At 39.4% G+C, this 15202-nt stretch overlaps 1 protein-coding gene across 18 annotated transcripts in view; it reads left to right on the forward strand.

The window, feature by feature from the left end:
• Positions 1 to 15202, forward strand: part of RYR2 (ryanodine receptor 2) — a 246048-nt gene that overhangs the window by 156103 nt on the left and 74743 nt on the right. For all 18 annotated transcript variants that reach the window (XM_081187964.1, XM_081187977.1, XM_081187974.1 and 15 more), the window contains 7 exons: positions 987 to 1064; positions 1917 to 1992; positions 5570 to 5696; positions 6886 to 7001; positions 8014 to 8078; positions 8551 to 8672; positions 11959 to 12008. In XM_081187964.1, coding sequence (XP_081044090.1) covers positions 987 to 1064; positions 1917 to 1992; positions 5570 to 5696; positions 6886 to 7001; positions 8014 to 8078; positions 8551 to 8672; positions 11959 to 12008 — 634 coding nt within the window. The remainder of the gene's footprint in view (positions 1 to 986; positions 1065 to 1916; positions 1993 to 5569; positions 5697 to 6885; positions 7002 to 8013; positions 8079 to 8550; positions 8673 to 11958; positions 12009 to 15202) is intronic.

Raw genomic sequence — 15202 nt, forward strand, 5'->3', positions numbered from 1 at the left:
TGCTGCTTATGCTGGCCTAGGGCAGAAGGTGATACACAACTGTTGTTCTTTGCTCTGCCAACTCCAGGCTGGTACAGCAGAGAGACTCAGATTAGGTTCATTGCTGGTAACTGGCTTGGCTTATGTTCCAATGGAACATTCGCCAACCAAGTCTGTTTCCTCCCCACCCAGTTTTGGGGGTTTATGCTGGCTGTTACTGAAGGGAGAGGGATGTTTGCTTCTGCTGTTGGTACATGAAACAGAGACCTCCATGGTAGCAGACACCCCCCCCCCAAAAAAACCCACAACCAGTGGAACCCTGTGGATCAAGATTTCCATCACATCCTAACTTCTCTAGCTTGGCAGGTCAGGAGTTTGGATTGCTCTGTATAGGTAATCGCAACTATTCCTGATAAATGATTATCAGGATTGCAGTATTTTCTAGAAAATAACTTTAATCTACAACCAAGTCCATTATTATTTTTTCTGGATAGTGTTTCAAGAGAGATTCTGGGGAAAGAGAAATGGCAGCATTCATTTCTTTAAAATATTCTTTGCCTTTTCCAGTAGATAGACCATTTCTTCAAGCTGAAATTTGTATCATGTACCTGTAGTTTTTGGAAGAATATCGTATTAATGCTCAGCATGTCTCATCTTTTGGTTCCATTTCTATTTGATTTCACTGTGATTCCTTGCACAGGCCAATTATTCATTTAGATAAATGGAAAATTGGCACAATGCAGTTTCATAAAGTCCCAAAAATGTCAGTATTGTACTAACAATGTTTTTTTATTATAAAAAAATATTATCTGGACTGTGCCTAACTCTTATTAATCTGCAGCATTTTGCATTTTAATAGAGAAATATGTGTAGGCTGATAAATTGTCAATTGCTCCCTCTTCCCCGATGGATTTATTAATAAACCTCTTATCTTTTGTAAGTTGTCATTTAACTTTTTAACGTGTATTTGGTCATTATTTTTTACACATCTGTTAATATTTACTCAGGTTTCTGTAGATACTGTCCATGGTTATAGCCCTCGTGCAATTGACATGAGTAATGTTACCCTCTCCAGAGAACTGCATGTAAGTCATATCACAGCTAATGTCATGTATTTAAAACATTTAAGAAAGCTTTTGTTCCTTTCACCGTGTTTGTACAATGCAAGTTCCCTGCTTATCCTCTGGTATATGACATCTGTACAATTTTAAGAATTTCCAGAGGATTAAGCAGGTTAGTCCTTGCAGCAAAAACTAGTGGGTGCTATTGTAGGTGCTTAAATTCAACATTTGTATTATAATTCCGGTTACAAAAAGTGGACTACAAAGAGTAGCCCCAAGCAGAGTACAGAGTACAGCTTCTTCAATGTATCTTGAGAAGCTTTTTAGCTTGAAAAAATTTTCAAGAAGATAAATCAGTTAGAACAATTAAGATCTGCAATAACAATTAATTCTGTGCCATGGCAGTGATTAGGGATAAGAGCCAATGTAGCAGAGGATAAATCTGTTGTTTTTGCCAGTTCCTCCTGCAAACCCTCATGCCATCTCCCAAGGCATTATGGGAAAACACCACCAATCCTCTGTAGTAGCAAATCTTTGGGTTGCACAGGCAAAAAACACTTCCACCCCTAATCCCATGGGATCTCATGGGATCACTGCATTAAAGCAAACATTTCTAATGTTTGAGATCATTTCTTGAAGCTTAGATTTGTAAAATTAATGTACTAGGAAGCTAATTATTGGGGGGGGGGCGAATCTGAAGTGCACCTTTGCAACTTTAGCAAAAGCATAATAATATAAAAATAAATGCAAAAGAAGATTCATTTAAAATTGGCTATTGTGAAGCTGACTGCCATATCCTAAAACAATAAAACAAAAATGCATAACAAGCATGACTTAAGATTAGCTGTTATGAAACAAATCCTTTTATTTCATCAGGCTATGGCTGAAATGATGGCTGAAAACTATCACAATATATGGGCAAAGAAGAAGAAGATGGAGCTTGAAGCAAAAGGTAAAGAATTTGCTTATAGTTTTACGGACGTATGAATTATTAGCTTGGGTTTCCTAACAATAATCATTAATTTTAAAAAAACAGGATTGCAGTAATTCACCCAGGTTTTTAGGGTATAGATTCAGATATACATATGTTTAGAACATATAAATACATTCTGGAAGTTAATAAAAAAAATTGGCCTGAGTAGTACAGCAGGGACCAGGGTTTGTGTTTTTTTTTTTGCTTACATATGTATGAAAGGGCTACATATACTGATGATACTATGCAAAAAATACAAATAAATCCTTGTGTATTTTGAAGATGAGGGACACGGGTGGCACTGTGGGTTAAATCACAGAGCCTAGGGCTTGCTGATCGGAAGGTCGGTGGTTCGAATCCCCGCGACGGGATGAGCTCCCGTTGCTCAGTCCCTGCTCCTGCCAACCTAGCAGTTCGAAAGCACATCAAAGTGCAAGTAGATAAATAGGTACCGCTCCAACGGGAAGGTAAATGGCATTTCCGTGCGCTGCTCTGGTTCGCCAGAAGTGGCTTAGTTCTGCTGGCCACATGACCCGGAAGCTGTATGCCGGCTCCCTTGGCCAATAAAGCGAGATGAGCGCCGCAACCCCAGAGTCGGTCACGACTGGACCTAATGGTGAGGGGTCCCTTTACCTTTACTATTTTGAAGATATTGATTTGGGAATAATTTTGGAACTGAGACACAGTATGGGTTATCCCACCTAGTAATTTTTAATGAGCTATTAAATTTAAAAAATAAGGACTCAGAGTTTTTCAAAACATGATATTCCTACAGTATGCATTAAAACATACACAGACAGAAGCCATCCAAACACCACTTGTCTTTGCCAACCATTTTAAACTCCTATCATACCTCATAATTTGCTATATCTTCTTTTTAAAGCTTTCAATGCCATGTTCATTTAGAATACCATGTCAAAATCTAAAGGCAAGCATTTGCTTCAATGTCTTCCTTGCCTTATCCAAGTTAAAGTGCGTGCCTTAGTAGGTAAAAAGATGTTGCTAGCAGAGAATACATTAATTCTTGACTGATGCCCACAATATAGAACTGTGAGAAATTATCTTTTAGCTAAATGACAACCTAATAACTACATCTTGTCAGACTGAGGATTTTCATTCCCAACTGTAAGTATGAAAACAGATAATAGAAAAAAAGCAAAATGCAGTTTAAAACCTCAGAAGATAAAGTCAAGCGTTGCCTGTTTTAGAAGTGAGGGGGTGGCAATGTGCTGGAAAGTGTGTTTAGCTTTGCAAAGTTGAGTCATATTTTTTATTCTTCTTTTCTTTATGCTACTGGAAAAGTTTTAGCAAAGATTCATTTCTATCATAGCAGTTACGGGCAGGGCAGGGCAGGGCACAGGGTTGGATTTAGGTTTGATGAGGCCCTAAGTCACTGAAGGTAATGGGCCCTTTATATGTCCAGCTGCCCTTTGTCAACAACAAATTGTCGCTGTTTTTTGTGTTGAATATATGCTATATGGTAATTTATGGACCTAATAGATATCTAAAGCCATTTGCACATAACAAAATATGTATTTTAACAAAGTAATTGTTGAACTGAAATACAATTAAGAAGTAGTATATTAATAGTGAAATAATTATTAAGCTCTAACTTAAAATGATTGGCGGCCCATTACTTACATCACAGGCGCCTACACAACACAAAACACAGTTGCTGTATGTAGGTTTTATTTTATTTTTTATCTTATATTTTGGAAATGTACACCCAGAGTTTTTTTCCCCCTTTAAATTTTTTGGGGGCCCCCAAGAGAGTGGGGCCCTAAGCTGTAGCTTGTTTAGCTATTATGTAAATCCAGCACTGGCAGGACAGAGGGCGACTTTGCTCTTGTTTCTTCTCATCACTAAGTGTCACTGCTGGTTCCTGAGAGAGAGATGGTGAAGAGTGGGGAATTCAAAAAGGTGTGGGAGTATGGTGTCAGGACACCAATGCTGCACACATTCCATGCCTCATCCTTCTCCCTAGGAACCATGAGGGATGCCTGATATTTGGAAGGCAGATGGGCTACGCTGCCCTGCTTCCACCGACTTCTCCTGCTAGGCAGACATCTTGCTTGCCTTCCTTTTTAATATTTGTATTCAACTGCTAAAACAGCTTATCAGAAATGCATATAATATATCATGTGCTGGCGTCTTTAATGTCTGTTCTTTAGTGGGTTATTAGGCACTCATTTGGTGCTCTGTTCCCTTTTGATGCTTAATATCTCCGTCATTCGGTCCCAGCTCCTGCCCACCTAGCAGTTCAAAAGCACCCTTAAATGCAAGTAGATAAATAGGTACCGCTTTATAGTGGGAAGGTAAACAGCGTTTCCGTGTGCTGGTCTGGTGCCGGTTTGCTGGAGCAGCTTTGTCACGCTGGCCACGTGACCCGGAAGTGTCTGCGGACAGCGCTGGCTCCCGGCCTCTAGAGTGAGATGAGCGCACAACCCTAGAGTCTGGCAAGACTGGCCCGTACGGGCAGGGGTACCTTTACCTTTTTATCTCCATGCAAACAATGCTGTAGAACAGCCTTCCATGGGGCAGGGTGGGAGCATCAAATAATGGCTTTAACCCCCAGTGCATTGAAAAAAGCACTTCGGAGAAGCAGAAGTGATTCTCTGACTCCCTTTTCAAGAATGCTAGGTGGGGAGAAATTCATTTTTTAAAAATCCATATATTAACCCTACAAATGATGAGTTAATGAAAGAATAGTGGACTTGCCTCACGAGTAGTGCATAGATTTAAGTTGATTGTGTTATGCACTGGGAGATGGAGCTGCTCAGTGCTCCTCCTCCGTCGGGCCTTGGGAGGAAGAAGTTGCTGACATGAATGGTTTGGATTAAACAGACCACAACTTTGTTGAAGGAGGATGAAGTACGTGCATCAGCTGAGACCAGTGTGAAAGTGGTTAGTTGTACTCCCTCCCTACAAGATGCTTAGGGAGATGGGCATAGTTAGACCGCTGTGATGTCTTTCTTGCAACACTGAAGCCAGGCCCAACCTCTATCTGATAAACTAGTCTCCTTGTGAGGAGAGGCAGGTGTGAAGTGGTTACCCATATTAGCTACCTATAAGGCAGCTCTTCCTCTGGGAGAGCTCCTCCAGCCTTTTGAGTGTCTTGTTATGTCCCATCCCACATGAAACTGATCTTCTGGATACTTTCCCACTCTCATTCTGTTGTTGCAAACATGGTCCAGTGGCTGGTTTCTGTGAGGCATCTGCTCTGTCCCAATAATTCTTCCTCTGCACCCCACAAACTTGCCATGGCAGTGAGGACCCCTTGATTCTGGCATTTGAATTGTCAAAGCTTTTATGTTTTTAAATGTTGTACTTTTTTGCATACTGTGTATATTTTTTTTACCTTTTAATAACATTAATTACATTTACGTCCTATATGTCCTATGACTAAACCGTAATGTGCTTAATGAATTATGGAAGTTTATTATGGGCATTTTGGAATAAAACAGTAATAGATCCCTTTTTGAAGTTATTCACAATATATCTTAAGTTGGCCACCCCTCAGTCTTAACTATGGTGTCATTTTTCTAACTTACGACAGTGGGAGGAGGAAACCATCCCTTACTTGTTCCATATGATACACTGACAGCCAAAGAAAAGGCCAAGGACAGAGAGAAAGCACAAGATATCCTGAAGTTCCTACAGATCAATGGATATGTGGTCTCAAGGTAAATTCTAATCTGTGTTGCAATAGATTTTAGGTAAAAGGTAAACAATGCTGAGTTAAACCGCCATATGGTGTGTGTATTATTTATTTATTTAATAATACATATGCACGCACACATATGCACACAAAAGGCATGAAGTTTTGTTTTTGTTTATAATGTAAATCAAGTAGTAAATCTGAAAATTCTGCGAAGTTCTTTTTGTTTTCTTTCCTGTTTCTGAACCTTTCCTGAACACTGGATGGCAGCTACAAAACCATTGGGAAGAATTCAGCATTGCGCTCTTCTGAGAGTTTTTGTCAGTGCAAGCATTTCTGCTTCCAGGTGGAATGGTCCTTCCTCTTCGCCCTTGCACTCTTTTGGGGGTTCTCCTGAATTCCAGCGTGAATTTGGGGGAGCCTGGTGAGGGTAGGGAACCTTGTTGCACTAAGAGGAGCCCTCGTGCTGGCATCCGGTTAGTTCAGTCTGGGCCTAAGTGTTTTACTCAGAACAGACCCATTTAAATTAATAAAGATGACTAAGTTAGCTTCATTAATTTAAACAGGTCTACTCAGAGCAAAATTTAGTTGTCTACCACCAGTATATGTGCATTTTTGTTTGTAAAACTGAAATGCTCATGAAGTAGTAATACTAGTAGAAATACTAGTAGAAATATGACATATTTCTCATCCTAAAACAGCTGAAAGCTGTAAAGGCCACCCAATTCGTCTTTTTCATCAAATCCTTAAAATAAGAAGGATGGTACAGGAGGAATATAAGGGAAATTCCTATACAGTGGTGCTGTTTTCTCTAGTGACAGTTGATCTGTCCAGCTGAGGGGATACAGATAGTTGATTTGGATGTAACCTGAAGATATAGTTCGCCACCAACCAGAAGGGAATAATAATATTGAAGGAGAATTAGGGAGAGGACAACCTGAGGCTCATATTAAGACTTGCCAATGCAGTGGTTTGGGTTAACATCTGAATTAAGGCAAAATGATGCCAAACTGAAAAGAGAAACAAAAATTCATGTAAAACACACAGAAACATTTTTTGCTGTATTAATATGAGTTTAATCTAAATTACTTTAAAAGTATATGCAGGTAGGTGAATATACAAGGCCACAGCTAGCTTTGTGATAATTTGCACATTTTTGTACAAAAAACTACTTTTTGGGTTCTAAGTTTGAGTGAAAACTCTTGTCGTTCTAGAGGTCTAAAGGATCTAGAATTAGACACGCCTTCCATCGAGAAACGATTTGCTTACAGTTTTCTTCAGCAGCTGATAAGATACGTGGATGAAGCCCATCAGTATATTCTGGAGTTTGGTAAGTCACTGTAAATGAGCATTTTGTATTTTAACATTGGTTAAAGCTCGTGGTTAATGAGGAAATAACTTAGCCATGAGCCCCAAGGCAACACATTAAGCCAAATCTTGAATTAGCTTGGCATGGCATCAGAAAGGGCTGGAGAGAAGCAAAGTGTCTGTGAGCTCCTTTCCTGGAGAGGAGGTTTGGCTTAGCATGTCATGTGAACAAGACCATTATGTCCTCCAAAAAATGTGAGAAATCATTAAGTTTTTAACATTAGTATTACTGTTTAGTAGAAAAAACGAATGAGCAACTTCACATCATACATCACATGATCCTATATAAAGAATGTGGGTCTTACATAAATAGATCATAAAGTTCATAAAGAAGAGAAGAAGAAAACATTCGGTATATGTCTTAATTTTTAAAGAAATATAAAATGGAAGCAATCTGTCTAGTTTAAATAAATTTCATACAAGTATGCAAGTGAGCATTGTCTTGAAAATTTATGTTCCAGTGATTTATAATACACTCCAGCATTCAAGCTATCTATTTGGTGACTGCTCTTCCTTCCTTGTTCCTTTTTTAATATGCAGTATTCAATTTTAATATGCAGTAATAAATTTTCACCTACACTCATGATTTGGGTAGGGGTTGAGAGTAGTATTATCTAGTCTGATTGTTTCTGGCAGGCACTGTCATTTCCTTGTCCTAGTAACTTAAAAGAAAAAGTGGGGGGAAAAGAGGCATGGTGTTAAGTTCAGTGTGGAGGCTGATTCAATCTTGAAATAGTAATGGGGGAACTAGGAAGGCTTGAGCTATGGTTTTTGCAAGCAATTATAGATCGCTACCACTGAGATTAAACCAGTTGTCACACTTTTGCTGATAAAAAGGGAGAAACCAGTTAGGGAGAAAATTGCTACATACATACCGTATATTAATGTATGCAATTCAATATATGAGAAATATGGTTTAAGAATAATAGAAAAGGCTACATTTTTTAAAATTTTTTTTTATCTTTTTTATACAGATGGTGGCAGCAGAGGCAAAGGAGAACAATTTCCTTATGAACAAGAAATCAAGTTCTTTGCTAAAGTAAAGTATATTCTCTTTTGCATTTTTTATTGCTATCAAATGTGTTACACATAAAGCTAGTGGAGATTTAATGCTAATTACATGTTAGGTGCAGTGAAGAACCTGGGAGACAGGTTCATACTCTTGTGCTAGGTATTCATGTATAAGTAATACATAAGTAAAATGCATGGCTAAGCTCAAGCGAAGACATTGTCCCAACATTTTACATGCCCTGTAGGCTTTCCTTTTGAGGGGGGGGGCGTGCACCTTTGGTGTCCTGAGCCCATGGGACTGGGCAAGCAACCTGGCATACCTTCAAGTAGACTACTTTTGCTGAGTCTGTTCACACTAGTACTTGGTGATGATGTCAGAGTTAACGGGGATGGCTCACTGTCAGATCTAGAGAGAACCACCATGAATAAGAATTGTGGGAGATGGAGCCTTGAGATAATAAGTGTCCCTCCCCCCATTTTTTCTCATGTATTTATTCCAGGTTGTACTTCCTTTAATCGACCAGTATTTTAAGAACCATCGCCTGTATTTCCTATCTGCTGCAAGTAGGCCTCTTAGCAGCGGGGGGCATGCCTCAAATAAGGAGAAAGAAATGGTGACAAGGTAAAAACATAATAAAATATAATACCTAATTAGCTTACTACAAAACAGAGGCAGATTTATGGGCATACATAAGTTAAGAAGAGGGAAATTTACATGGAGATGTCTATTTCACAGCGTGATCAGCTCCCCAAGACTTTAAGCTTAATAATTTCCTTGTCCTTTTCTCATCTCCACTACGGTTTCTTAAGCTCTTTCTACTTCTCACATTGTAACTACTCAATTAGATGGTTCATGTTGGGGGTGGGCTGGTGATTTTTTTTCTTCTTTTGGTAAAAGAACTAAAACAGTCATTAGGATGTTTAATTGGCAGATTTTTTTACTGAAGGATGCATAAATTGAACTACAAAACAAAGCCCCCCCTTTTAATCTTGTTTTTCCAATATATCTGTTAATGGGTTTTTTAAATGTCTGGAATACAAATCCCCTTTAAAATATTGAGACATCTTCCGTATTCTAGTATTAACTACTGTCATGTATACAAAACAGTTGATCTCACCAATATATTCAACAATTTTTTTTACTTACTTGGTTATATAGCAGTTGCCTGCATACTTTGTTGGGGGGAAATGCTACAAATTTTTAACCTATCCTGTTGAAATGCCTACTGGTGGCTGCCAACCAGTGCAATAGACTTCCACTCATACAACAGGAAGGGCTCCTCCTTTCCTACCTGTTGCAGTCACTCACACTCCATCCCACACCCAAGTCTGTTCTGAAGGTTGGGGAACCCTCCAGAGCAGATATGTGTAGGGAGCGAGGTGCTATAGTGAATTGCAGTGAGCGACAGTAAGGAGAAGTCTTTTTTTAAAAAAAAGGAATTCATAAGCCTCTGATTATCCCAAATAACATGCATTGCCTTAGACATGCAAACACAACCTCTATACAGGTGATTCTCAACTCAACTTACATTCCAAGGATAACATGTAATGCCAAAATTGAGTTCAATGGAAGGTGGCATTGCCAAAGTTTTTCCCCCCAGATGCCTGCTCCCTTTCTATTATTTATTTGTTTGTTTATTGCTATGCACATAAATAGCATAAAGGGACATGGGTGGCGCTGCGGGTTAAACCACAGAGCCTAGGGCTTGCCGAACAGAAGGTTGGCGGTTCGAATCCCCGCAACGGGGTGAGCTCCCGTTGCTCGGTCCCTGCTCCTGCCAACCTAGCAATTCGAAAGCACGTCAAAGTGCAAGTGGATAAATAGGTACCGCTCTGGCGGGAAGGTAAATGGTGTTGCCGTGTGCTGCTCTGGTTCGCCAGAAGCTGCTTAGTCATGCTGGCCACATGACCCGGAAGCTGTCTGCCGGCAACCTTGGCTAGTAAAGTGAGATGAGGGCCGCAACCCTAGAGTCGTCTGCGACTGGACCTAACGGTCAGGGGTCCCTTTACCTTTAACTATGCATGTAAAGCTGAATGCACACAAGTTAAATGGGTGCAAGTTGCAAGTTACGCATATTGATTCTTTCTCGGTGTTAGTCGTGAGGTTCTTGAAATGTGTTTTATAACATAGTTAAAAATACTTCACGAAATCTCTAAGCCCCATTCGTTGTGCAATGCTGAATGAGCAACAGGAGATGTGTTGCTGAGAATGACTGTAGCTCATTGGTTCAACCTCCAGCATCTCCATATAAAGCCGAGAGTGACCCCATCGGAAACCCTGGAGAGCCAGTGAAATGTAGACCCATAGTAAGCAAGCTGGATCAAGGGTCTGACTCTGTATAAGGCAGCTTTCTATGTATATTTCAAAAATTGTGCTGGATTGTTGAAGAAGTAGTTAACAAAGACTTACCTTCTTTAGAAAGTCTTTTGATTGACATTAACATTGCCTGTACAGTAGGTTATACAGTATTTTCATTTTGTATCACAGCTTAGAATGCAGGCAGTTTAAGCGGTGACCAGTAATAACTGGTGTTATGTGTGGGAGGCTAGGAAGTATACTTTTCTTTTGAGAGCCATCTGAAGAGGGAGGATATTAATTCTGGAAGATGTTGCTAAGAGCCCTCAGAGACAGGGGGCTGTGCAGGCAGCACAGCTGAGATGAATAGGTTTGGGGTTTTTTATTATATGGGCCTGAGGAATGTGTGGCAGGGCAGACCATTGGTAGTGACTACTATTTTTAGAAATTAATAATTATTGGTGGAGGGGATCTGGAAAAACCGGCAATTTTAAAAATCTGATTTATTTTGTGTATGTTCTGAGTATGTTACATTACTCCATAATAGCCCTCGTTATTATTATAAAAAAACCCTGAATTTGGTCATGAAAAGTAACATCATTTATGTCAAGATTTGTCCATTTCCTTATACCTTTTGTATTCTCTGTCTCCCTAAGCCGTGAGAGCTTTCATGAGCACCACAGTGACTCAAAACACATTGAGTGGGATTCACCTCATGAATCCACGAGTGAAAGCCCTACACAAAGGCTGTCATTTGTGCAACAGGGCTTTCCACCCTCTCCTTCTCCATGTGACCCTTAAAAAAAGACAGGGGATGTTAGGCCAGAACCATGTGTAGGGGAGGAGAGGGGGGGTTGTTTTATGGTTCTGCTCATTGAAGATGCTTCCTTTCACAGAAAGTGCCCTTCTGTGAGCAGAGCTTGTGTTAGGTGAATGGAAGAACTTTCCATCAGTGAAATAGAACCTTTGGATTGAAGCCATTAAGTAAATTCATTGTTCATATCTACTTTGGATTTTTTTTTTTTGTTAGTGATTATCCAACTGAGTGAGATATTCATTTAAATTAATAGGTTCAAGCACATCTTAATAACTTTGGGATGGACAGCAACTGATGTTGGTTGTGTGTTAAATAAGAAAATTGTTCATTAAAAATAAAGGGAAGTTTTAACATGATTACTCATTTATAAATTTAATATATTTTACCACCAAACATTTATATTTGTCTCAGTCAGAATCTTTTATCGCTTCTAAAATTGCAACGATGATATTAAACTAGCCTACTGACTGCATTTTGCTTCCTAAAATTTCAGTGACTTTTTGTTGGTGGTGGTGGAGATTTCATTCAGGACACTTGTATAAATAGTCATTGTCAGTTATTCTCTGTTTAATTACGATATGTGCTTACTTAACCATGTTTGTCAAGAGCTGCTCTTGGAAACTTTTATAGTACTCTCAGTCCTACATTCTGCTCAGTGACTGAATTCTTTCTGCAAAACATCATGCTGCTTTTTCCTGCTCATATATCAGCTGTTATTTTTCTTCCTTCCTTTCTTCCTTCCTTCCTTTATTTCCTTTCCCCCTCCCTTCTCTTTTATTTACCCCTTGTCTTCAGCCTATTCTGCAAACTTGGAGTTCTTGTCAGGCATAGGATTTCACTGTTTGGTAAGGAGACCCTTGACAAATTCTTGTGTGAGCATCCCTTGATTTTCTTTGCCATTACTTGCAACTATGTATGTGCTGCTTTGATGTATGCTGCATGACTGCATGTCCACGAGCAAGGATAGACAACATGGTGCTCTCCAGTTTTTGAACTACAATTCCCATCATCTCCAAAAAGCACGGCCAAAGGTCAGGGATGATGGGAGGTATAGTCCAACAACATCTAAAGAGCACCACACTGGCTACTCCTGACCAAGAGCATGAACTTTGTGGCCCACTAAAAATCCTTTAGGGTACCCAATAATATTTATGTGGTAACCAAAAAGTTCTGTAAGAAACTTTGTGTTGACTGTTTGACTTAAAAGATAAACAATTAAAAACAATTATCTTGTTAAAGCAATAAGACATCAATTTATTGAGACTTAGTATGAATTTATTCAGTGCCTTATTTTCCATGTTACTGACAGTGTGAAGTACCACATCCATGCATATATGGACCATGGAAATTCACCCCAATCTAGTAACTTTATTTCCCACATCCAGTAGAGACATTCCATTTGTGCAGCTCATTAGGGAAATATGCTGTGTGCTGGAAAAACAAGTCATTGCTTTCCTTTCAGTACATGGAAAACTTGCATGGCATTCCTTATTTAAGGGTTAGGAAAAAGCTCATCTAAATTGGCAGAGTGAGTTGGCTGGTCCATTTTCACAATACAACAGGTATTGCATATGCAGAATAAATTATTGTTCCAGAGCCCTAGTGCAATAATTTACTCTTGGAAAGCCTCTCTTTTTGCATCTCCCCAACTGGAAGGGTGTGAAGATCCAGGAACAGGTGAAGGTTAATTACAACCTAGATCATTTCAGAAACATACATTTGAAATGGTTTACTGATACGTTCTGTGAATGTATTCATTGTCACTTTTCAGATTCTCATTGTCCCGGATAAGCCATACAAGTATTATTTAGCTAAGATGACAGCTAACATAGAAAAATTCACCTGAAACCCATCATTTTTTTTGCGTAATATCAATAAACTGAATATAATGCTAGTGCTTGAAATTTAGCAATGCTCTATACCCTATGCAGCCTATAATGTTATTTAACGAGTTTGTTTGAGATGGCAATATGGTTCAGTGTCTAGCTCCTTTATGTTATTTCTGACATTCTTAGTGTGCAGCTCAATGATATACAGTGATCACTTAAATTGCCTTCCAACATCCAGACCCTAAGGGGTTTTCTTTGGTGCCTGTCCTGGTGCTAACAGTGTGCTGAGTTGTTGCAGAGGCCAACTGAGCTTTGCATTACTAACAGTTTAAACCCTATACATTTATTGTTTAACAATTAAAATTTTGTAAAGTCAGAAGCAAAAGAGTTTGCTTCTCATACAGGCTTTGGGAATGAGCTGATGATCCTGTTCCTTTCCTGCCAAACTACACAAGCTCCTTTAACTATACAACTGTATTAAACAATGACAGACTGGGGGAAAGTGTCAAGTTCACAGATTGGGTCTTAACACAGATGAGAAAGCCAAGACTGCAGTCCTGTAAGCCCATTAAGACCTACGTCTGAGTAGTTGCACTTATTCTTTTATTCTTAATGAGTACCTGGATTTCAGCTCCTACAAAGCAAGGGTTTATTTCTCTTTGGAAAATTTTCACATTTTGGATCTGACACGGGGCAGGGCTTTAACAATAGTATATGCAGAGAATAACTCCTTGCGGGGTACCTGATCTCATCTGAACCCACTACAGGGAAGATGCATCCTGGCTGCTTGGAAGAAAAGAAGGGAAAATGGGGAGTAGGGATCTAAAATTGAGACATAAACAGGAAAGAGAAGTACACTAAAGGGAAGGGGAAAACCGCAGTGCTTTAGAAAACAGCAGCTGTTTGGACCCCAGGAATTCCTATTGTCTGGTGTCAAAACATCGCACTCATCAATCACAACTTCACCCATTGACTAAAAACACTGAAGGAGCAGAAATAGCCAAGATGACTCATCTCACAAAAGTTGCTTAGAAGGCTGCCTGCACATTTTGCTTCTTAAATTTCCTTCTAGGAGAGCTGGAAGCTTACTTTAAAAAACATGAAAGGTCAGAGTCTGGGGCAAGCAAGGACCCTGGTGCAACTGTTTCATTTACTCCATTATAATGTGGCCTTGAGCTTATGTGACTGTAGGCAGTCATTTTTGGTCCTCTGAAGAGGAGTACTCCTGTTAGTAGATGAGGAGCATTTTATTGCAGCTTCTACTTGTATTATATAGTTATTGATTATACACAAGGATTCTGGCCAAGCATTGCCTCGATCTAGTTGAGAAACTTGCCTGAGTTTGGTCAGATTTGGGGATTTCAAACGTCCCCTTCATCTAAACCTTGGTAGCTTAGGGTACCGTACCACTTAGGGTAGCTCAGGCACTGCATAGTTTTCTCTGACCTTAATATCAGGCTTTGGAGCTTTTGTCTGAGCTGTACTTAGCATCTAGGACTTGAACAAAAGAAAAAGAGAAAGATTTTTTTTAAAAAAATTCTCATGCAATTTGCTTAGCTAATTCAATCAGTTTCTTTTACTGGAATACAGAGGATACAAAAGTGTATAAATAAACAGGTCAAAAATGCAATCTATTCGTGAAAGGAGATATTTTAAGATAAAACTAAAAGGCATTATAAGCTTGAAAAGTGCCTCTCAAGCCTTATAACAATGTAGTTTCATGGCAGCTCTGAAATTTTGCACATTTTAAACATGAAAATTGAGCTCCAGATAAAAAAATGTATCTGTTGTATTTAGTTTTGTATATCTCAGTGGTTCAGACGTAGTTTAGTGAAAACTTTCTCTCTTGCCCCTTTCCCTTTTGTTCCTGGCATGATCAAGGCAAGGTTTGTCATGTTGAAACAACAGAAACCTGTTGTTGATTATTACTGCCTCTGAACGCAGACGACAAATGTGGCGCCAAAATGGGGCCACCAGTAAACAAGAGGAAAGTATCAGCATGCGGGGGCGGGGGAACCCCACTGTTTGCATAAGTAAAGCAAATCTAAGACAAACAAAAAACTAGCCCAATGAAAGTCAAGCATGCTCTGTATCCATAGAATGATGAATGGCAGTTGGGGGGGGGGGAGTGGAAAACAGAGCAGGATAAAATGGAGTACCCTGTCCCTGAATATGCACATTCCTGTTACTAAGTGGGAATATACTGTTTC

Source organism: Podarcis bocagei, assembly GCF_964188305.1.
Source record: "Podarcis bocagei genome assembly, chromosome: 3".
Classification (NCBI taxonomy): domain Eukaryota; kingdom Metazoa; phylum Chordata; class Lepidosauria; order Squamata; family Lacertidae; genus Podarcis; species Podarcis bocagei.